We start from the raw sequence: 25,584 nt of genomic DNA on the forward strand, positions 1-25,584 counted from the left end.
TTAACAGTACTTATGAAATTGTAAGTTTAACAAGACTAGAAAAAAAATTCCTGATTAATCCCAGCCCAAAAATTTATATTTTTTGTTTGCTACAAAAACTCATATTTAAGGCTTTTAAGTGGTGCTTAAAAGAATCCCACTTGGTTTTTCAAAAAATAAAAATTTACCTACCACAGGAGTTACGAATTTTTAAGTGGAACATTTGCTAAAAAAATTTGTGTTTAAGGGCTTTAAAGGGTCCTTAAAATGAATCTGATTTTTTTTTTCAAAAAAGATTTTATTGGCCTACTACAGGAGTTATGCATTTTTAAATGGAACAAGACCCTGGAGGAAAAAATGCCTTGGATTAGATCAAGCCCAATTTTTTTGCCATAAAAATTTGTGTTTAAGAACTTTAAATGGTCCCTAAAATGAATCTGAATTTGTTTTTTCAAAAAATTTTTTTGGCCTACTACAGGAGTTGCCTACTTGACTGAAAGTGTCTTTTGTTTTTGTAACTTTTCATATATCTAATTTTAATTAATACTATCCTGCATATTATTTTATTACACTACATCGAATGATAAATTGATTATTACATATGAATAATGTATTACAAATGATTACACTACATATGAATACCTGAAATTTATGCACAAGAAAGGCAGATAAGCATTAGATTTAAAAAATATTATGTATATTACATAATTTTTTCTCAGCTCCTAGGGCATATTGGCAAAAATGATTGGACACATTTCTAGTAGTTTTTGACCTAGTGTCATCAAAAATAGTTTGATTGTGCTTTCATAGTGTGATTGATTTTAACTAACCTATACATAGTTTAACTAACTTTAAGGGGGGTTAAGTTTTAAACTATCCAAATTGATGATTTCATTTTTTTTTTTTTTTTTTTATTTTTTTTTAATTATGTGACTTCATAACCCCCTAAGTTAGTTAAACTATTGCAAAAATGACAAAAAAGAAATAAACTAATCAATTTGGATTAGTGTAAATTACATGCACGTATTTAATTTTTACATANAGAATCGGACCATGGACAATATGAACTTTTTTGTTCATTTTAGGGTGAAGAATCTACTGGAGAAGTTTGTAGCACGAGTAGCAATTCACCCTGTATATTACTTATTTAGAGATCGTGAGATGTAGTCTGGTGTGTAGGTTTAGAAAAAAATTTCTTTATCATGCCAACGTTTCGATCTTTAATTAGGTCATCTTCAGGGCCTCGGATTTTTAAACATTGTTTAAATTATACAAATACATATAAGATATGAATATGAATTTATACAATGATGTACACAATATAGAAATTTTAGGTTTGATTGTAAGTACTTGTACTTACTCAAAGTGTGTGATTTCTGTATAGATGTGTCACTGTTGTGTGTTACGTTAGTGAGATATTAATGTTTTTTGTTTATACAGGCCGTGAACGAATGGAATGGATATGTATGCTGGTTTGTCTGTCTTCGATAGAATTGATATAGTGTTATTAGTGATAGTAGATGGTGTTAGTATTGAGTTGTAGATTCTGAATGGCTAACCAGGCCCGAACGACAAACCATTACCCCCATTGACAGTGTCCCTGTCAACTCAAAGAAGCTGACTTCTCATAGAAATTATTATTTGGAGGTCATGAGATACGGTCTGGACGGTCACGACCTCCAAATAATCATTAAGTAACGGTCACTAAACACCACACATTCCTCATAGAAATATGAATTTCTATTCCTATTTCCCCACTCCTTCAAAATCAAACATATAAATAAACAATAAAGAAAATGTTTTTCTAAACTTGCATTACACCAGACCGCATCTCACGATCTCTAAATAATCATTAATTAACAGTCACTAAATACTACACAATATATACTCTACCTATAGCACCGCTAACTGTGCCTAAAAGGATCCCGTTGTACAGATTAGAATCTCCAAGAGTCTGCATAACTAAAGAGCCTTTTCTGAATATATTCACCAGGTCGCCAAGATGAAATTGAGCAACTTCTTGCATAAACTGCCTCTCTTCATCGTTTGTGGAAGAACTAGAGAGGTATTAAAAGAAAATAGTTCCTGTTAAAACACTTATCAAGAAATAAAATGTGCAAATTTAATGGCAACTGGCTAAGTCTTAGTAAATCACCATCATGTCTGATTAATTAATTTTATCTTCATTTACAAAATCAGTGTATAATTCTTATTAAATGAATATGATATGGAGTCAAAATTAATTTATTTTTTTTGTTTCAACTAATTATTTTCAAACATGACTAAACAGTCCATTGTAATCAACAGTTAAAATTCTCTGGTGGTACCACTCATTAAATTTAATTGAAAATAGTCGTTTATGACAGTTTTTATGTATTCCAGCGTATGAAGGATTTAAAAAAAAGTGGACTATTACTCAGAAAAGTCTAAACGAAACTTTTGCTCTTATACACCAAAGCCAATTGCTTCTTCAAAAGTGTTTTTTATTATTATTATTTATTTATTTTTTTATTGAACCAGGTGGTTTAAGTAATATTTGTTCAATATTAAGAACTTTTCAAAGCTTATATCTACAAATATATACAAAATTTTTGTCAAAGAAAATTTTTTTTGTGGCTTAAAAAGTTTTTAATTCGGTGATTTGCTATATTCTAATAGGATGGGGACTTAGATTAATTATAAACTAACCTGTCCTTTTGACAGATCAGAAGGTTTGACGAGTTTTCTGCTCCCAAAAATGTATCATCATCCAAAATTTCAACCGCTGTCATCCAATTTGGATTATAGTCTCTTGCGATCTATAAAAGAAATAGTAATGTATTTTTGAAGAAGAGTTGAAATAAACCTAATCTAAGAGACTTTCCTACATAAAATCTCAAGATAAAAGCCAACATCGATTATTCATTACCTACTAATTTTTTATTGATAAATAATTTATTTGTAGCCTGTACAATATGAAAATATTACAGGTTTGTGTGTAAGTAGTTTTTTCTTGTTTTTGGTCACAATACTGATACTATGGCTAAAACTACACTTGGAGGACGAAGGTTATAGAGAAAATCAGCCAATCCTACCACTTAAAATAGGGGATTAAGGGGTGAGGAAGTCTTGAGATCATTGTTGTTTAACATGTTCAGTGCTGGTGACCAGCATGAATGCCACACTCGCCCAGCCCGCCAGATGGAAGGCCTCCATGAAAGTCATATGACATATAACTTTTCTAGTTCAAGGTGGGAAAGTGTACTAGGTAAGGTTTGGGCAGTAAGATTACGATTGATAAGCTTGGTTTAGAATTTTTTGAAGAAGTATCAGAACAGTACGTCGACAAAAGGAATATTGAGGTCCACTCTTACAATTCATGACGAGAGGCAGACATGTTTGTAACTCCTTCAACCTGATGATGAGCATTAATGCAAAAAATTCAGATTGTTGTAAACAACAAAAGTGTGAGTAGAGCCATCGTTTATAAAAAAATAATTTACGTGCTCACCCCACCTTCATTATTTCTCTTACTTAACCATCCCATTCAGAGTCCTTCGTCTTCTTACTGGCCATTGAGCTACTCTTATATCTTCAACATCTACGAAACGAAAAGGACAAATCACAGGGCAGCAAAAGTGCTGAAGAGTGAATTACGAAAGTGAGAACTTGCTTCTTCTGCCCAGGTTGTAACACCGGTGACAGAAATATTGGAATGTCTCACTAGTGGTTCGAAGAATATCATTCTACAATTTTTTGTAAATAATTTTAGTTAAATAAAATTTTTGAATGTAAATAGTTTGGAATTTATAATATATTTTATAAATGATATTTATAATCATTTTTTCATTTATACATAATTATATTCATAATCATTCATCAGCATTTATAATCATTTTTTTTTCTTTTTAATAGCCTTATGAATTGGTAATTGGCCAGAATAAGTATATATTTGTTGCAGCATATATGTAGTTGGGGGGGAGGGGGTAGCGTGAAAAAAAGGGCCAGGGGGAATCAAACCCACGACTGGGGAGTCTAAGATTCGAGAGTCTATCAAGCTGACCACTCAGCTACCGCGAACCCAATTTGAAATATTTCAAAAATAATTATTATAATTTATTTTTTTAAAAGAAATTACATCACTGCCTCAAATAATGACAAGAAAACTAAATGTTGATTTTTTTTTAATGAGGGTTCGCAACAGGATCATATAAACCCTCAGGGAGCCGGGGGTTTTGAAAAAAAGGCCATTTGTAAGCATGTCGGGTTTGAATGCAGAGTAGAGATCTAATTAATATCTCTATTTAAAAGTAAACATGAATCATGTTCTCAGTACATCACTTGGGGAACAAAAAGAGCTGATATAACTGAAAAGGTTAATAAATTTTCTGGCTAATCCCATCAATTTTATCCCGGCCCAATTGCAACAGATTAAGCAGAAACTACTTGCACTTGCGCCGCAAAATTGAATGTTTTCTTAACAGCCAAATGCATCACTATTTTAATTTATATATTTGGTCAGGCTATCTAACAACTTATGAACTTTATAAATTTACAATTTCTTCAGCAGAAAATAGAATAACATATAGTATAAATTCAAGACTAGAAAGATTTTTTGTGTTAAAATATATACAATCCAGGAAATAAAATATTACATTACCTCCTCGAAACTACCTTCCATAGTTTTGTATTGAAGAAGCGTCATTGCCCTCATTAAGTCTCCGATCAATATAAAATCACCTTTTGTTTTGACATATAATGCGATTATATTATTAAAATGACTACATTCGAGCCTCAATTCTTTTTCAGCAGTCCATTCGAACAGTCTCACCTAGAAGTTACATAGACAACAATGATATAACTGAATAAACAATTAAATTGAAAAAAAAAAAAAAAAAAAAAAAAAAAAAAAAAAAAAAAAACCTACTGTGCTATTAATACTAGCTAACAATTTTCCATTGAATTCACTAAGGGAGTAGCAAGCCCCTTTGATTTCTTTTTCTGTTACAAACTGCAGCCGGCCGTCTTCAACCACGAATAACAATATCCTCCCTTGTTTTGGGTCACATTCTTCCGGATTTACAATCCCAGTTCCGACGATGTAGTAATAATTGGGATCGTCTCCCAGTTTGCATGATATTAAACTTAAACAGTACTCGGTGTGGAGCATCTGATGAGCATGTATGACTAGAAAAAGTATTGAAAATTTAATAATAGTTCGATGGTGGTTTATACGAAGAATACCTTCAAATGTATGCTGGTCAAATAATAAGAAATGGTGAACTTCAACCTCACAGCCGACTTCTGTAGTTTGCGAAGCTCCCCTTGACTTATTAATTGATAAAAATGTTTGAAATGAGTTGGTAGTGGACTGAGCTTTTGTGCTAGCACATTCTCTAACAACTTCTAAACCAGTAGCTCCTTGGACATCCATTCGATTAGTCACGACTCCAAAAGTCTATAAAACAGTGATTATTTTATTAACAATGCTTTGGAAAGAAAAAATAATATTTTATAGTACATTTTTTATGGAACCATTTCAGCCTTCAATGCACTATGAGGGCTAATGGGATACTCAACTTCTGCCACCGGTCCTCGCACTTACTCATTCACACAAACATACCACCAAATTCACACAAATTCACTGGCGTTTCCTTTAAAAACTGGAAAGGGGACTCAGCAACCTACTCTACTCTCTTCAGCATTCTTTACTGTTCGCACAGCGCTACCGGGTCGGATCGCGATGGTTCAGTCTGGTGGGCAAGAGATCCCAGTATTCACCTCCTTGTCTGCACGTTCATTGCCCTCCAGCAACGATATCCAAATGACTACCACCGTTTTGTAGAGGTGCTCTAGCTAGCATATTTATCCAGCAAGAACACGACAAGTGTCCACCGAGAATCTGTCACGAATTGTCTATAAAGATGAGATAGGCAGGGTCTCTGGAGATAGCATAAACCCTGCCATGAACACACTTCAGTACCATGGGAGCAGCCACAAAGAGGATGAGCCTGTGCTATGGTATAAGCCATACTTCATTACTCTTAGCGTCTCCATAAAGAGAATGATGTTTTGGGATGTACAATGTAACCATAGAAGAGATTCAACCATTGAATCTGGGACTAATAATCAAGTTCCTTGATGAACTAGGACTTACATGCTTTAAGCTCAGAAGGAGGGGGATATAACAGCTCTTAGAGGTGCAGTATATAATGTACACCCCGACTAATAGATCAATCTATCTGAGCTGGCAATGCTCATTTTTCAGAATTGTGACCATCAAGGGGTGGTCTGACTTCACAAAGCTCACCACACAGCTGAGAGTAAGCCGCCCAAACAGCTCAAAGGCCCTGATAGTAGAGCCTATTGGGCCTCCGCAGGTGTGTTTTCCAGGCCAAGGAATAGGCATTCAACCATTTATCTTTTTATATTTAAGAAGGATTCACATTTTATATAAAGAACTAATGTAATATTTCATAGGCTCCTTTATGTATTCAGCATACAGAGAAAGGTCACTTGGCACGACTACACTAAATATTAAAAAAAATGTTTTGTTCTATGAGGAATACTGTGTCAACTTTTTGTTATTGTGACCAGCATTAAGGGTCGATTAGGTTGAATTGAACCTCAGATAACGGGATCTACGAGCCGAGAGTCTGGGACCTTAGTCACTCTACTTCCCACAAATGTGTCACATGAGTGTATGATTTTTTTGATGTCAATAAAAAAAAATTAAAAAATATATACATATATATAATGTAATTTTTTTTATATTTTACCTGTGAAGATTCTTGATATGCGATTCGTCTTGGTGCTTCTCCAAGAGGAACAGTACGAATGTGTAGTTTCTGTATTTCATCTATTGTACCAATAGCAACTAGAGTATCATTTGCAATAGCCAAACTATGAATCAAATATCATTAAATAGTAAAAATGTAATCACTTTTCATTTTATTTACACATATTTACTGAAACAAAAACATTTTATAACAGTATAAAGTTTTGCGTTATTTACCTGTCAGGGTAAACGTCTGTGTTTATTGAGCACATATAATTCACTTCCTTTAAATTAACGTTAGAAAACACAAGCTTGTGATTCGACGAATAAATCACAGTGGGCCTGTCAGAACAAGCAAAAACGTTTGTGGTAGACATGGACCGAAACGATTTTAGAACAATCGGTTGTGTACCAAGAGTAACCTGGAAAAAAGGATAATTGAAAAACATAGAAAATATAAGATATATCGACCTGATTATTTACCCTTTTCTTTTCTGACAAGCGTCCGGTTGTGCGGTCAAAGTTGAAATAATGAAGTGAACCATCACCCAATGCACACAGCACATAATTTGCTCCTTCAAAATTTGCAAACAGTATGGAACGAGAGATTATATCTAAAGGGGAAAAATATCAATTTGTAAGTAACTAACATTGATAATATGTACACTTTATATAATATAGCTTTAACTGTTCTATAGCTTTTTTTCCCGACAAATAAACCATTTTTAACTCCAAATTATCCTTTTTTTCCCAAATAACTTTTTTAACATCAAATTAACCATTTTTTAATATTAAATTAATGTTTTCTTTAAAGTAATAAAAAACCTTTAAAAGTATATGAAAATTAATCACAATTAAATTTAAAACTTATATACAATTAATATAAAAACAAATGTCTTTCATACAGTGGTTAAATAATTTCTTAACAAAAAATGGGATAAGGGTTCAACTTCTGTTCCCCCCTATTGTTTATTATTTTTTTTAAATTTTTATTTTATTATTATTATTTTTTATTGGGGCATTTTGGGGAAAAAACCCTAAGACACATCGACTTTTATTTTTTGTCTAGTTTCTCATGAGCCAAAAAGATGATGATCTAACACTCTTGGGCAGTGGGATACAAATCAGAGCTGAACTATTTCAAATGTCAAGATTATGTATTAATCAGTGATGAATGGTTTGTTTAATTTGTAGCAATAGTTCTCAAGTTGTTCGCATAAGATATTTCTGAACTGTTGCTTGTTTCTGTAAAAATTGTTTGTTTCATTAAAAAGAACTTCTTCAACAAAGAACAAATTTATATATTTATCATTTTAATTGATAGTAAATTAATTGCTCTTATGGATTATAAAAAGAATACAAAAAGGAGAAGAAGAAGAAATATCAAATTGTATATTTTCATTGTTCATTGTGATATTTAATTGTATATAACTTTTAATTTTAATTGCAATTAATTTTATTTTTTCTTAAAATAGGGGTTGAGATAGGAAGCTGATGTCCGAGTGGATCGAGGTCACGATAGCTCAAGTGGTAGAGCAGCGGCATATCTAGCCGAAGATCGTGGGTTCGAATCCCGCTCGTGCCATTAACTTTTTTCATCTCAGCTATAAACCTTAATTAATTGGTAAGCGGACCACGAAATTAGTGAATTTTTCTTAAAAGTTAAATTAAAAAGAATTAATTTAAAATAAATGATGGTTCATTTGAAATTTAAAAGGTTAATTTGAAATTAAAAAGGCTAATTTAAAATTAAAAGGGTTAATTTAATATTTAAAAAAGTTTATTTGAGTATGAAATTAAAAAGGGCTAATTTGAAATTTAAAAAGGTCAATTTAAAAAAAAGATTAATTTGACATTAAAAAAAATCTGAAATTAAAAAATGTTATTTGATGAAAAAAAGCTATATAAAGATAGTTTTATGTATTAGCCAGAGTACAAATAATGATCATATTTTTTGGGGACGGTGTCAGGGCCACAAATTCCAGGGGTGATGGTAGAAATTGAACCCATGACCGCAGGGTCTACAAGCTGAGAGTATGTCACGCGACCACTTGGCCCCATGTCCCCAAATCGTTAATTATCATACAATTTCGAAGAAAATTACATATAGCATTGTTGTTATTCTATAAATGATACAATAAACAGATATCATCATTTACTGTATGACCTGATTATTTAATGCTATATATCTGATTAATTTAAATAATTTCAGATTCTTAAAATATAAGCACATACCTCCAGAAAGATATTCTCTGTGTTTCAATTCTAAGTATGGTAATGAGTAAATCCTAGCGCTAATATCCGACCACAGTCCAACTGCTACATAATCTGATGTTGTGTCTTCTGGTAGCAATGGAGTTACATCAAGGCAAGAAACTTCGTGTTTTAAAGTAATAGACCTAAAAAATTAATATTTAACTATACATACATTGGTTCATCTAAATTTTATTTGAAACAAAATTAGAAATTTTTTTGTATTGATTTTCAAAATATTACACCTCAAGTAATAAATAACCTTGATGAGAATAAGAGGAAAGTCATTTTTATTTAGATATAAAATATTAAATTTTTAATTTATGCTGACACTTTAGACGAATAGAATAGGCAATAACTGAAAAGATATCATGTTTTGATAACCATTATATATTAGCTGTATACTAACCATACAAATTTAATTTCATTATCCATTATTTTAAGATAGTATAGATCACCTCCGCTTGCACAAACTATTTGGATATTGTTTGAGGCAACAACACTGATTGTACGTTTGTCTTCAGGTTTCCATTCACTGTAACATACAAAGATGATAAAAAGGAAAAAACATAGTGAGAAAAAATTATTTAGATTAGGAGAACATTAAGCGATGCAATGAAATAAAATGATTTTTTAAAATTATTTTGTGAATTTGAGCTCAGCCCCATCAGGCCCTCATATATTTATAGCACTTTTTATTCGATGGTAAAGCATGGGAGTACAAATCGGAAGATGACAGGTTTGAATCCTACCCGTGACACAACTTTTTCATTAAATAATAATATTAAAATTGTCGTTTAACATTAATGGAATATACAGGGTGTAAAAAGAGGTTCTGTTATAGGGGGGGGGGCATCAAAGTTAGCTATTAAGATAGGTCTTAGCTATAGAGGGCTGTTTGTTAAGAGGGGTGTTAAATTTTTACAAAATGATTTACCTTATAACTTGCTGTGGTTCAAGGGAGATCAATCTTACAGAAGAATACACTACTTGTATTACTGTATTTGCGCTTGCATTCCCGCAATACATAGTTTGAAGTTCCGACTGGAATCCGTTTATTTCGGTTTCTTCGACTTCTTCACCACACAAAGAAAGAACTCTAAAAGTCAGAAAGGAAAATATTTACCGATATTTAAGAAATTGGCATAGCTAAATGACAAAAAAAAAAACCTTGTATGTCCGACGAAGGCTAAGACGAGAGTGTTGTCGAGGTTATTTTCTGAATTTATTTTGAGAGCCCACATGCCTTTTATTCCTGCTAATTCAATAGTCGCTTGTTCTTGAATTCCTATACCATTTCGAATAACTCGCAATGAACCTTCTTTGAATCCTCCTATAAAACAATTATGAAAAGTGATAAAATGAATTATTGAAAAATAAAATCAGAAAATCTTGTATATACAATCATAAATATGAGTTGAGCTTGATCCTGGTAATAATAGTTTTGCAATAAAAAAAATGCTTATGTGTACATAAGTTAATACAGCTTTTAAATTAATAATTGTCAAAATTAAAACGAACCACTACTATGACTTATTTTACAATTTGTAGTGACTATTTGTTTATTTAATTTTATTTATATATTTATTTTATTATTTTTTCTTCTGTTGAAGTGCTTACCAGAGCATGTTACTAATTGCCCTTGGCCCTGGCGCTCTAAATCAACAACGACCATGTCAACTATCGGAGCAAGGTTAATGAACGTTTCCATGATAGTAACATAAGAACCCGTCTCAGGGTTAGGACCTTTGTTAAGTTTTACTAGTTGAGAGTCCCCGATCCTTGAACCAATAAATAATACACCATTATCCAAATATGTGATGCATTCCGGAATACTAACTTCACCTGAAATTTAAAAAATAAATTAATTTCACAATAAATATTAAAGAAAAAAAGAGTAAATTATAAAATTTACCTAGAAGTTCTACTTTTGCATCTTTTACCGCAGGGACACCGTCTATTTTTTCTTCTCTTTCAAGCATGAGCATAAAAAGGTGACCAGCCATGTCTCCAAGAATGTAACGGCAGCCGGTTGAATCCACTTTAGCATAGCAAACAATTGTGCTATTCTAAAAGCAATAAACATACCAAATATATTATCACTGTTGAAAAGAAAAAGAAAAAAATGGTCACTAGCTAACCTTGATAACGGGAGGTGCAGTGGCGACAAATGTGACACCATCATGGTATAATATTGACTCTTGTCCAATGACAATCGCCCCACACATAGGTTCAGGTACGGGTATAACTAAGCATGCTTCCATTTCAACATTATCTTGCTTCCAAGGTACCTAAAATGAATGTTTAATACTGTAATCAGGAAGAAAATTGTGTACAATAATACAATAGTAGTAGTAAAAAATATATAAAAAGTGTAGGAAGTGAAATTTATTATTTCTATCAATAAAGAAGATGAAATAGATTTTTTGTACATCACACTGAATTAAAATAATAATAATAAAAATGCTACTTTTTTCCAACAGTTATCATACTTTAATAAACTCCTTTTCTTTCAGAGAGAGCTCATGAGTTTTTAGATGTCTTCCATTTAAATCTTGATGTAACAACACTATCGTTGGATTTACACAACCGTGAAGAAAATTGAAATCTTGTATGTCAGTTTCTTCAATCCTATAGATAATATAAAAAAAAAATAATAAAAATAATTTACATGATCGAAAGTATATAATCAATCATCCCTCAGGTTTTCAAACTGAAGAAATTAACATTTTTAAGTTGTATTTGGTTATACAGGCTTCAAAAAGCATGGAACTGTTAATTCAAAGTTACATAATATGTAAAGAACTTTGAATTGTTAGTTCAAAGGGCGTGAAATTAACTTAACAACTTCATTTTAGTTTTAAACTAAAATCCTAGCACAAACCTTCGGGGAATTGGTGAAAATATATAATTTAATTATGAATCAGTTGACAGCCTAGCATAGTTTGATGGATTTTTAACTTGAAACAACAAAAAGTACGACTGTAAATTTCATTAGACTAGAAATTCAAAAACTACTACATAAAAATATAATTACCTGAAGGATGATTTTTAGTATAATAACAGATACAAATGAAGGCATACCTGATGCTCACTGCCTTTAGTTCGTTGTTGTCTTTTTCCAATGGTATAATTTTTAATAATCCATCATAAAGCCTTAGCCCGATCACTCTTGCCTCAGGATCAATTACAGCTATGATCCCATTTTCTGATACCTTTCCTATTCTATCTGCGATATGGCCATGAGCCCGTGTGTATATATCGAGATTTTTCCCTTTACCAATGCACTCTAATATCATAGCATTGTACTTCACGGTCACGACAAACAGCAGATCTTTCGGTTCGTACTGGAAAATAAAAACATAATCATATTGTTCTAACGGATTGAACTATAATATTTACAGATGGTTTGAAAAGTTGAATAACAGCGATTCTGCCATTAATTCCAACTTCCTTTAGAGGCTGCAGCCCTTCAGGTGTTACTAGAAATATTTCGAGTCTGGAATTTTTTGCGACAATTAGATTCAGGTGATTGGGAGATGTGAAATGCCCTGCAACAAAAAGAAAATTTCATTAATGAATTTACGAAATAGTATTTTAGTAAAAGGTTGACACTGTTCAATTGTGTTGTGGGAGAATCGATACCAGAAACATGCACAGGCTTTCGCCCAAAAATTACATGTCTGTGTGTCGACCTAGTAATGTCTTTCAGACCTTCCAATGGTCACCTTATCGACTGCCCTCTTGATAAACAAGACCTTCTCTACTGATCCGACCACGATGTCATTTGCTTTTTATTTTTTTTTATGAGGGTTCGCAACATCAGAAGTTATATCAATCCTCGGGGTGCTGGTGTTTTAAAAAAAAGCCCATTTGTAAGCATCTCAAATTCGAACGCAGGGCCGCTGGATTCGAACCCGGGACCTTTACCCTACAGTGATGAGCGCCGTGTCAACGCCTAAACTGTTACAGCCACCGACGCCCCACAAGAAAGTCATTTGCTTTTTCATCATATTTTTTATTACCTCTTTAGAGTCAGAGTGCCAGACTCAGGTATTTTCATAAAGATATACTATATCTTGGTCATTGATGATGTAGAAAAGTCAAAACGTGCAACAGATAAACATCACACAAAAAAGGAAGACTAAAATAATCGCAAACGAAAAAGCTTTTTTAAATAGGTTTATTTATGCATATTAGCCAGAGTATTTTAATCATTTAATATTTATTTATTGGGGGTAGAGGATGGTTAGGGGTGGATAAAATTCTGGGGGTAACAGTAGTAATCGAACTCTCAACCAAGGGATGTACAAGCTGAACTTAACACACTGACTACTCTGCCACCACGGTCCCCAAAAATCTGCAGCAATGCTGTATTTTTGTTTCGTTTTTGTAAAAAAAAAAAATAATAATTTGACCCTACTGATCATCTTGGTCTGCCTATCTCGATGCATTGGGCATCTCGCCATCTTCAGTCCCAGCAAGGACAGGCATACGATTGGACGGGTTTATGAGTGCATATTAGTCAGAGTATTTTAGTAACTATTTATTTATTGAGGGTAGAGGAGAGCATGGATAAAATTCTAGGGGTGACGGTAGTAATCCAACTTTCGCTTTAGGGATATACAAGCTGAACCTAACACGCTGACTACTCTGCCACCGCAGTCCCCGAAAACTGCAACACTGTAATTTTTTTGTTTTTGTAAAAAAATAATAATTTGACCCTACTGATCATCTTGGTCTGTCTATCTCGATGGATGGTCTGCCAGACTCATTTCGCCACCTTCAGTCCCAGCAAGACAGGCAGACGATTGGATCAAATTATGGGCTCATTACCCACCAGAACACAGAAGAAATTCTCGAAAAAGAAAAAGTATAAATAAAAATAACAAACACAACCTAGAGCACAGTAATTTGGTCGTCTGTACCATTTTACATCAAAAAGACAGATTTTACATCACAGTATCAATTACACATTTTACAACAAAGGACAAACGCCCTGTATTTATTTTCGAAAAGAAAGAAAACTACAAAAGACGAACCAGATTTTTTTTGTGGAATTTTCTTACCCGTGACACAACCGACAACGGCAGTTGCTTTGTAGGCGGTGAAGTAGCAATGGTGAGACAAATCTCTGATGCGGGTGATAGTTTTTCGAATAGGAGGAGTCTTGGAGGGTATGCTTGACACCGTGATACGAGAAGGACGGCAGTATGCAGGAGACATAGTGGGTACAATGCTTGAAAATTATTGAAAAACAACTAATAAAACTTTTTTTTTATTGTGTCTTGCAAAACTACATTAGTCTAAAACTCTAAAACTCAAAAAACAAAAAACACGGGTGTTAAAATAACCCGTTCGTTCGTTTTTTGTTTGCCAATGTTCAATTGAAACAATTCCGATTGTTAAAGATCGAAATTAAAGAACGTTATAATTTTTTTCCACGGGCGGTAGAAAATTACTTTCCAATTTACTTAAAATAATAAATAATTAGGAAATGTTCAGATTCATTCAATACTCAGAAGAAAACTTTTTCAATATAACTTGAAATACCTACTGTGGTATATTTTAAAATAAATTCTGCATTTAAACAAATAAAAAAACTACAGTTTAAACTTAAATTATGATAGTTTTAAGACCGAGGTAGCAGATGCATAAAGTATACAGAATTGCTTAAAAAATATAGAAAAAAAATTTATTTTTTTTTTAATAAAACAACACGTAGGCTGTGTAACAGTCATTTTTTTCTCCTGACGTCTGCCTGTAACGGTCGAATTCGCCATCAAACACGTGTTTCTATTTTGACGTTGGATCTCGTTTTAAATACGAGAACACGTCATAAAAATACTACGATTCTTTAAAACCTAAGCCTAATTATGTGACGATTGAAACTAGGATCTGATCTGCCTTCCATTTCAAGCCACCATTTTGCTCAAGTCGGATTCTTTAAGGTAACCCAACTTATTTTCATTCGATTAACCTTTAGAATAATTTTTATAGTAAGCCCATCACCTTCACTTTTGTTTAATGTAAACTATCTTTCTATCTGCTGAATTGTTTTTCTTTTACTGCACACGTGTGATTAAGGATAATTTTAAAAATCTATTGTAAGAACGTTGAATTAATGAAGTGTATTTGTTATCAAAGCGAAAAATTCATATTTTATATTATTTTTTGAATAATAGGAGAGGTTCCACTGCTATTACTACTACTACAAGTTTTGTTCAACGCCTTGAAAAACTCGCTCTACAAAATTGTCCAATTTCAGGGGTGTATTCCTTCACGAGGAAAAACGACTAATCAGGGGAGTAAATTAGCGAGAATGGAGAGGGTTCAACTCCAATCTGAACAATTCCAAGGACTATTAGGTGAGTGTGTAACATCTAGAGAGAACAAGTACATTAGGAAGATGGAAAGGGTCCATCTCCAACCTGTGATATAACAATTATTCTAGGGTGAATGTGTGGCATCTGTAAAGTAAAAGTTATTAGCGAGAATGGAACAGGTCCAATCAAACCTGATAAATAGCGAGTACCCTTGCGTGAGTGCGAGTCATCTGGAGAGTAAGAATTGTTAGTGAGAATGGAGAGGGTCCAGCTCGAACCTGAGAAATAATGATACTCTTGGATGAGTTTGTGACATCTGGGGTGTAAAAGTAATTTTGGGAAAATGGAGAGGTCCAATTCGAACCTGAGGAATGACGAGTACACTTGGATAAGTGTGTAAAGTCTGGAGTGTAAAAGTAAGTCAGGGAGAATGGATCAGGTCCAACTCAAACGTGAGAAATAGCAATTACTCTAGGGTGAACGTGTGAAATCTGGAATTTAAAAGCTATTTGCAACAATTGAGTGTCCATCTGGAACCCAAGGGATTGCAAGTACTTTGGAGTGAATGTGTTACATCTAGAGAGTAAAAGAAAATTAGGGAGAATAGAGAGGGTCCAACTCCAACCTGAGGAATTTGGATTTGCACAAGGGAAACAGATTATGTCACAACTATTTCACACAAAACCAATATGACACCCAAGAATAGCACCACACTTTATGCTCTGAAGATGACCCGAATAAAGGCTGAACATCGGCCAAAAAAATGAAAAAGGTATTTATCTAAAATGCTTCATTCTTGACCACTCCTCACCACTTCAACAATAATAATACAAATATTTGTATATTACCCATCTTCATTTGTACTATTAATAGAAGTCTCAAATCATCTGTATTATCAAAATATTAGTGCAACTTTCAAAGGTTCCTGCATTTCTATACAATGCTGGAGGATTTACATTTTTTAGAAGTGATGATGGACAAATTACTGAGTGTTTGGCTCAACAGAATGTTACTTGACATAGAAAATCTACAACAAATTCCTTCGGAAAAGATCGAACCCATTCCATTCTCACTAATAACTTACTTTTACTCTCCAGATGTCCCATACTCACCCAAGAGTACTTGGGGTATATTCCTGGGGGCAGGGTTAAACAACCCCTTCCTTTCATGCTAATAAATTATATTCATTCCTACTAATTAACATATTGGGTTGAGTAACACAAACATAGAAGTCTGGTTACGTTCACTCCCACACAATACTACATACATTTTAAAATTGAGGTATCAGAACACTGATCTGTGCTCGCTGCCATGCACGAAGACTACACTCAGGTCCTACAATATAGCAAAATATTGTGTATAAGTGTTACGCCTTCTACAATTGAAATGTGCTTGAATGTTAGTTATTTTTGTACAAGAGAGACTGTAGTGAGTTATTTTTGTATGAGAATTGAGTAAGTAGATGTATGTGCAGTCTTGTCAGTATGGCCTTTTCCCTTTTCGACCTGTTCTCCTTGAGCCAGAGACCGACGTCTTTCTTAACCTGCTAGAGTTTGGTAGCGTTATTTCTGTTTTTATGAGTACACTGGTTTATCCATTCTCCTTTTACTGTATTTGTAATTAATATTTTTAAATCCGCTGGTCGTACAGGATGGGAAGCATCGTGAGGCCTGTCGGTTTCTATGTTCCTGGGTATTAACTCTGTGGCCAACACGACCTTTCCATCTGTGCCGATCCCTTTTTATTGTTCTTTTATTTTATTTGTTAAGGAGTCCACTGAAGTTTTCTTGAGTCTCTGGACTGTACTGAGCGAGTCGATAGATAATATAAGAGAATAATAAGAGTAATTTATTGAATAGTGAGGAGCAGTCAGAAATGAAGTATTTTAGACAGTTTTCATTTTTTTGTCGATGTTTCGATCTTTATTTGGGTCATCTTCAGGTTCTGGGTTAATAAGTTAATAATTATAAAACATAAATGATTGACTATATAAAATATATTTTGCATTGTATAAATTCACTTTTCCACATCCAAAATGTAATTGAAATATGTAAACAATGTTTGTAAATCCCAGGCCCTGAAGATGATCTCAATAAAGATCGAAACGATGGCACGATAAAGAAAATGTTTTTCTGAAACCTACATCACACCAGACCGCATCTCACGATTTCTAAATAACAGTATAATATCGATTAACAGTAACTAATCACCACACATATAAAACATATGTTTATTGTACAAGAAATTAATTATACAGTATTTCACAACGAACACCATATTTTATGTGAGCATGAAATACTTGGTTCAAAATTTATATTACTTGCATTTGTATCATATAATTTTTTTTCAATCAACACATTATGTAATTACACAGGACCTGAAGATGGCCCGAATAAATGTTGAAACGTCTGCAAAAAAATGAAAAAGGTATTTACATAAAATACTTTATTCCTGATCGCTCCATATATATATATATTACGCAGGGCGGGCGACCAGGACCCGAGGGTTAAAAGCCTGGGTAGGCCCGTACCCCATCCCTAAAAGGTCCGGGACCTGGTCGGCTCACGAGTCCTGCATAAACCTTTTGGACCTATTCACAAACCCTAGGATTGTGGACCATTTTATCCTGGGGAGTGTTTTGGTTATGTCCTCTCCTTCGAAAGTATCAAATCTTTCCCTAGCATACCTATCGCATTCTGCAAGGTAGTGTCGAGCCGTTTCTTCTTTTGTTTCGCAGAAGCGGCAGAAGGGGTCTGGTAGAGTACCCATTATGAAGAGGTGTCTTCTCAAGGGGCATGGCCCGTTAGGATACCTATCAGCCTCCTTATTCCCCTCCTAGAGTTAGAGAGTAACCATTTCGCTTCTTTAGTTTTGATTTCCTTCAGAAACTCCTTCGATTGCCTGCATCTGGGGGACATATTCCATTCCTTAAGGAATTGTTTCATGCCCCAGCAACTTATACTCTCTTTTGCTGTGCTTAAAGAGTGGGGTAATACCGGTTGTGGCCCGACAAACGCAGTATTTGATCCTTCCTTGGCCAGGCTGTCCGCCTCCTCGTTGCCATAGTGTCCCTTATGAGCAGGTATCCATATGAGGGTTACCCTATTCTCATACCTGGTCTGATCGCACCATACTACTTCAACAAATGATTGAACAGATGGTCACTAATCTTAACACATAAATACAAAAAAGAGTTTTGGTCTAAACGGGCGACTACCGAGCTAGAGTCAGATAATCTCTCACTATTCACTTGCTTTATTCTAAGCGATAAGAGAGTAATCGGCGTAAATGCTTCGCTGCTTATTCTTGTGTAGGGAAAGGAAGAAATCAGAGAGAACGTTCATCAACATTTATTTTAACACACGTCCATTTTTTTTTCTTTCTTATGAATACGATCACAACAAAATCTTAACTAATCTACTAAGTCGGGCACAACTCTAAATCTGGGATGAGCTTATTTGCAAAAGGATTTACTCCAAATGATGCTAGCCAATACCAGCTTCTAAATCATCCCTTCCTGTAGCTTCCTGGGTCCTCAGCAGTCGACTATTCGATGTGTCGCTGGTCCAGTTGGGTCTTGCTGGCTGAGTCCTCTCGCAGAGTCCCAGAAAGAGTGTGGCTGCAGTCGGTTTGAGCCCCTGTGCTGGACTGGACTAGACTAGACTAGACTATTCTGGACTGCTCTACACTGACTTTTGATTTCCAAATCATCCCTTTTTATACATTTCTCTACTGTAGTAGGGATGGAAAGGAAATCAAAAGATGGGGTAGTTCCCTCGGCGTAGGTGGGCTGGCAAAGACGGGGGTCTCGCACCTGGATGAAACGACCCCGATTTATGAAGCCCCACGTCACTAGTTTTCACACCTTTCAGCCTTAAGTAAGTCGACATTAGTTATTTATTTGATCAGTTGTCCGCTTATTGCGATTTTGTGTTTCCCCTGGTGGCCCCTGTTAGGGTCTGCGACACTCTTCAGATTTACAGCCCTTTTTGTGTGGTCCTTTAAACTAAGTTTTTTAAAAATCTTATTTTAACAATTACACCTTACACTAAGACAGGGACTGCTTACAATGGCATCACTATATTAATCTTTTATTTTATCAACACGAACATAGAAGTCTGGTCATATTCACTCCACCAGAGTACTCAATATTCCTTGGGGCAGGGTCAAACCCACTCCATTCTCATGATAAATTACTTTTACTCTGCAGATGTCACACACTCACCCCACTGTACTCGATTATTCCACGGGGCAGTTCGTCCGACTCCATTCTCGCTAACTTACTTTTACTCCCCTGTGCACTATTGAGGGAACACATCCTATCATAATTGGTCCTTTTTCTAGAGTGAATTTTTAAAGATGTTGAACAAAACTAGTAGTAGAAGACAGTGATGACTTGTCTATTCATCATGTCACACACTCACCCCAGAGTGCTCACATTACTCAGGGCGAGGTTGAACAACCCCTTCCTTTCACACTAGTATTCATTATAATAGATTAACACAAACACGTTTAAAAATCCCTATGGCCCTGAGGTACGGAACAGCATTCTTTGCCCACTGCCGTGCCCCAAGGCACTGGTCTGTCAATATGTCAAAATAAATATGTCAAGCTTTCTATACTTAAAAAGGTGTTTGAACGCTTTAAAAATATCCCCATAAACTGTGTCTACGTCTACTTGATTATCATTCTCAATGGAATTAAAAATGAATTCCTTGTACGTTAATAGGTTAGTCATAGTAGAGCGTCCATTCATAAGCTGCATTTTATGACTAATTTCTTATCACACTACTGTAATCAATGTAGAGTAAATAAATGCAATAAATTAATTAAGATTTACAAAAATAATGCTTTTATATCCAACGACTTGTAATAGAAATTTGGAGCTCATATTTTGAGCAGTACGTATTCAGAGACTTTTTGAGTGTATGTATGTATGATTCTTAATTATTTTTGTTTAAGATTGAAAGAAAATTAAAATTTTAATGTTATATTATTTATTTTTATTTATTTAATATTTTTGTTTATTTTTTTTGGGGGGGGGTTTATTATCTGTTACTGTTTAATTTCAATGACATTATTAAAGCGTGCTGAATATAAAATTTGAAAGTTTTTCAAAAAGTCGCGGGTAGCAATTCGAAAACATTCCACAACGGCGTAGTCGGAGGTTTGCCATGCACCAAAATAAAAGAAAAAAAGAAAAAGAAATTTTTATCTTTTTGACTGTAAATAGATTGAAAATCTTCTCCTGGAGAAGAGAAGAAAGAAAAATAAGAAGCAAATTTTCGGAAGCACGTGAAGCAACCGCTTGCCCGGGAAAGAATCGGTTATACAGCCGCGTGAAAAAAAAAAGTACAACTCAGTTAAAACAAGTTAAATCGGTTATTTGACTGTTGTATCGACTTACCTGTGACACAGGACGTGACTGCCGTCGCTTTATGAGCTGTGACATAGTACTGATATGCCATCGTGTCTTCTCTATTCTATTTGAAGGGGTTTGATTAAAAGTCTTTAACCAACATTTGGTCGGCGGATCACCTCAGAAAACGATCTATTTTTCATAGAAAAACTGCAGGGCCGACCGATCAAGGGGCGCACAACAGTATCATTTAAGACCGATGCTTTAATGAATTGAGTATGGTTATAACAATGTGTGTGTCTGTATGTGTGTATGTGTGTCTGTTTTGAGTGCTTTCGCCGCTATGAAGGAAAGCAATCATATGAGAGGCGCCGAGGTCCTGTGTGGTATCGATCCTGCAGGAACCATTCACGTCATAACGATGACATCAAAATTAAACTTCAAAACGGATAATAAATTTCAAATAATTAAATGTAACTAAAATATATACTCTGAATCGAATCGTTTATTTGTGTACTTAATTAAATTTGTCATATATTTATAAACACAATATAAATATGAACATGCATGTGCAATACTTAGCATGATCATATTTGTTCAATATAAAAAAACGGATATAATATCCTTGTACAGTGCACAGAATGAATCATACATAGTTCAGATAATTATATGGGTTTTCCCGTCAAATTAATCATTTTTACCCTCAAATAAACCCTTTCTTAAAGCTCAGGACAAAGTTTGAAATATATGCATGTAAAGTAAAATTACTGTATATTTGTGAAATTAAAAAATATATATACAAAAAACTAGGTCTGTTAGAAAACCAAATAAAGAATTAATTACAATTTAACTTTAAACACTTTTTTTTATTTTTTTTATTGGCCTTATGATCTTGCATATTAGCCATAGTACGAATTCTTGTGTGTTCAAATTGGGGGTTATCGGGAAAAAAGGGCCAGAGGCGACGGTGGGAATCGAACCCACGACCGCGGCGTGAGAGTCTCTCATGCTAACCACTCGGCTACCGCGGTCCCCATTTTGAGAATATATTTAAAATATAAAATTGGTTCGTGAATATTAATTACACAAAAAATTAATATAAAATAAAATTAATCTTTTTATGTAAGGTTTTGGTTGAAAGTAGTAATTTGGTCAATGATCACTAAATCTAATAGATTTAATAAAATAAAATATCAAATTGGTTGATGTAGTTGGAGAGAATTTATTTTTTGCGAATAATGACTACAGATGCTCAAAATAATAATAATAATAAAAACCTACAAAACAAAATACAGCTTTTTTAAAAAATTCAATAAATGTGAATTGACACGTATCCTGCCATTTGAAATGATAAAGCTTCAGTTTGTCTCGTTATCACAGAGTTAGATAGAAACTTTTTGGTTCATGGCAAGCAAAAAATCTCAACTATCAAAACTAATTTTATGGAGGTTTTTCCGAAAAACACCCTAATTAAAAAAAACCAGGGGGGAGCAGAAGTTAAACTCCCCCTTCAAGTAATTTTTATAAAAAATTTTAAATATTTTAAACATTATAAAAAAGAAGAATTCTTTATTTTTATATGTGTGTTGTTTAGTGTCCATTAGTTAATGATTATTTGAAATTAAAAAAGTTAATTTGAAGTTAAAAAGATTAATTTGAATTTAAAAAAGGTTTATTTGAAGTTAAAAATGGTTAGTGTGAAATTAAAAAGGTTTAATTTGGAATTTAAAAGAGTTACTTTAGTAGTTCTGTTACTCTTATTTGAAGTTAAAAAGGGTTAAAGTTTTAAAAACAGGTTGTCTCTATCCGGATATTCACCATGATGGAGTATGAATGAGACTGTGTGCATTGGCTCGAGTGGCAGTCCTCACGGCGTAAAAGTATAGAGCATTCGGGAGGCCTTCACAGAGTTACACTACAAAAATTTCTTTAAAGCAGTGGGTGTAGTGAAATACACCTGTGCATACTTAGAAGACGATCAGGTTACTCGGGATCAATCATCTCCTGAGAATGCTCCCTCACACTCTCCCTGATGACACTGGCCCTCACTCTCTATAGCCATACAGACAGAGAGCCACTCGTCCAACAAATCTGGCTGTTGAGCAAAATTCCTGAATACAACGGATCTTGGCTGGGACGACTGTACACAAAGCGGACTTATAGTGCAGGAGAGTTCGGGTGGGTGACCTGCATGAAAGGACGCAAAAACCAGTGAATGCCAGAAAGTTGTTTCTAATTGAATTTACAATTGGGGGAAAATAATTTTCTCAATTAATAAACAAAGTCAAGGTGTTTAATTAAAATAAACCAAAGGGTTTGCAATAGAAAAGGCATCTTTTAGTTGTATACTTACATACTTATTGGGTTCTTTCCATTTTGAAACAACATTTGGTAAATAAATACGACATAATTTTTAATATTCAACAATAATTTAATGGAGAAATACATGTTATTTTTTTACAATTTATTTTATGATATACAGAATTAACAAATTGCAGATATAAATAATTACACTATCCATTGTTAGTGTTAATAATGTAAAAATATCAACATTTACTGACTTAAAGCATTAAAAACTATTCCGCTGAAGCACTCACATCAACTCAAATTATTTACGTTTTTTCCCCTGTTTATTTAAATCATTAAGTTTAGATAAAAGAAAGTAATGATTATTGTTGACTTGGGGTGCTGTTTTTAAATATACTTATTACACTAAAATGAAATGTGAAATTATGTAGTTCATGTTTAACACAATTTTGAAAGTAAATTTTAGTAATAAAGAGTAAATGACACTGTACCTACAGAAAACTTTTGCGACATAATTTCATTTTTCACTATATTTCTATAAATAAATAGTAAACCCGCACATCATTTTTGTTTTTCTGAAGAAAAAAAAATCAAAATCAGTCATATAAAACAATCAAGCTACTTTCAGTAAGGTTTGACCGCGGTAGAGAAAATACTGTATCGAAAATCTATAAAACTACAAAATATTTCACAACTGTCGCTTCCCACGCTATAAATCAATTCAAACAAAAAGTGTCTATTGATATCACAGTCCCATTGATATAATGGACTGCTGATAAATAAACGAAATAAATATTTAAAAAAAAAAAAATTTTTTAAATTTATATTCCAACCTATTGCAAATACATTTAAACTTTTTAAATTTTAATTTTTCCACTGCAATCCTCCCCTCGCTTATTTGATCTGTTTCTAAATGAATTTTAATTCCTGCATATTGGTTATTTTATAGAATTATAATTTATGGGAATACTAAGAAAAGTCAGAAGAAGCAGACTCGACATCATCTTCAGATCTAACCTCCGCAAGACCACCGGGAACATCCTATAGTTCTGCCCAAAGCTCAAGAAGTAAGCTTTACTTATCTCTGTCTTTATAATATAATAAATATAGTTTGGTAAGAAAAACACATTATTATATATTATGTAGCAATAAAAATAAACAACTATTTTTAGGTTGTTAGAGGATTTGGTATAAAAAGTTCTGTCTTATAAATCTAGGCATAAAACCATCAACTGGCAGAAACATTAAAAAAAAAAAAAAATCAGACGAATGCGAGCTTTCTGAATTACTAAGAAAAGATGCATGAACACCCAACGTTTGACCTAAGATGTATTAATAAAATTGGAAGGGAAGAGAAAAGCCTTGGAGTTACCTAAACAAGTCAGTAACTATAACTTCGAAAAAAGCTTCAATTGAAATTCTTAACCAAAATTATCATGTCTGGCCCTTGCAATTAATGCTTTTTCTGGAGAAATAATTCCAAAAAACTTCAATACGAGAACAGTATGTAAATAAATAGATGTTATTTTCTTATATTTTTTGTATGCCTATTATATTGAATTTTTATTCAACTTTCTTACTTTGTTTTTTAACCTTATTAAGTTTTAAATGTCGAAATGGATCAAGCACATGTGGAAAATATAAATCAGAAAATGTGTTAAACTGACTGGCACGTGATCACGGTCTGTCTACTCTATTAAAAGTTCAGATATCCCTTAAACTTACATCGCCTTCAGTAAATGGAAAAAGTTTAAATGTATTTAAAAAAAGAAGGCTGAAATAAAAGTTTTAAAAAATCGCGAGATTCTCTCCTGCGGTCTGAGCGTGTAACTTGGTCATTACCGATCATTTCGATCAGCCTATCCTCGTTGTGTTGGTCTGTCTGACTTCTTGCCATCTTCTGAAGATTGCTGGAGAGAGAACAAAATGATACATAACGATCAAACTGCACGTTCACTACCTCACCCTGTGGAGAAATGTTCATTGTTTGCTCACAATAATGATTTTTTAAAACATAAATTGTTTAAAAATTATACATTGAGGTGACCATTAAATGTATAGCAGCATTTTCTTACTTTCGATATTTGTAAGGTCACACCTTACTTTACTACATAAAATCTTAATATAAATAATAGTATTTTTTAATACAACTATTTTTATTTTTGCTTTTAATTGTAATTATTTTGAGTGCAAACAACTTATAACAGATTCCACGTTCTAAACCTATATAACTATTTTATTTGTTGTTTATTTAACAATACAATTATAGAAAGGCATGCAAAACCTTGTTTTTGTATAAAAGTTTTTTTTAACTATTTGTTAATTTTTCTCCACAGTATTAACTTAAAAATTAGTATTGTTTCCTAAACATTTGGCTGCATATTTTAGTGAAAAAGTTTTAAAGTGAATTCTTAATAATATATGATGAGAATATGCAAGTTACAAAATACCAAATGGCCTTATTATAATAAGGCTCCAATTTTTTTTTATCTTTTCAATTTAATTGAGATCTACAAAAATTACGAAATCCTGTAATAGTTAGAACATTTTTCTGATATAGTCTAGTCCACAGCCTTTTATTATTTGTTAACACCTAATCCAAT

At 33.4% G+C, this 25,584-nt stretch overlaps 1 protein-coding gene and 1 long non-coding RNA gene across 5 annotated transcripts; one reads left to right on the forward strand and one right to left on the reverse strand.

Moving 5' to 3' along the window:
* Nucleotides 1–1,837: 1,837 nt before the first annotated feature.
* Nucleotides 1,838–21,025, reverse strand: LOC106671251 (DNA damage-binding protein 1). Of its 2 annotated transcripts, none has more exons than XM_014402139.2 (19): nt 20,723–21,025; nt 12,392–12,540; nt 12,074–12,336; nt 11,482–11,620; nt 11,131–11,280; nt 10,905–11,058; nt 10,610–10,834; nt 10,160–10,322; nt 9,927–10,088; nt 9,399–9,524; nt 8,972–9,135; nt 7,220–7,350; nt 6,974–7,158; nt 6,738–6,861; nt 5,203–5,416; nt 4,886–5,145; nt 4,619–4,789; nt 2,668–2,777; nt 1,838–2,036 (listed from the first exon to the last, which is right to left on the reverse strand). In XM_014402139.2, exons 1-19 carry the CDS (start codon nt 20,781–20,783, stop codon nt 1,853–1,855), a joined length of 3,135 nt encoding a protein of 1,044 aa, XP_014257625.1. In that variant the 5' UTR covers nt 20,784–21,025; the 3' UTR covers nt 1,838–1,852. The 2 variants fall into 2 exon arrangements, with proteins under 2 accessions (XP_014257625.1, XP_024083412.1); XM_024227644.1 differs by lacking the exon at nt 20,723–21,025 and adding an exon at nt 14,059–14,323.
* Nucleotides 14,726–24,552, forward strand: LOC112127185. 3 transcript variants are annotated; one of them, XR_002910440.1, is made up of 3 exons: nt 14,726–14,940; nt 15,175–15,357; nt 23,931–24,552. It is a non-coding gene; the product is annotated as an uncharacterized LOC112127185 (long non-coding RNA). The 3 variants fall into 3 exon arrangements; XR_002910442.1 differs by having other exon boundaries at nt 15,258–15,357; XR_002910441.1 differs by lacking the exon at nt 14,726–14,940 and adding an exon at nt 15,079–15,096.
* The last annotated feature ends 1,032 nt before the right edge of the window (nt 24,553–25,584 follow it).

The sequence above is a fragment of the Cimex lectularius genome, unplaced genomic scaffold (assembly GCF_000648675.2).
Source record: "Cimex lectularius strain Harlan isolate CLEC.00 unplaced genomic scaffold, Clec_2.1 scaffold160, whole genome shotgun sequence".
NCBI classification, from domain to species: domain Eukaryota; kingdom Metazoa; phylum Arthropoda; class Insecta; order Hemiptera; family Cimicidae; genus Cimex; species Cimex lectularius.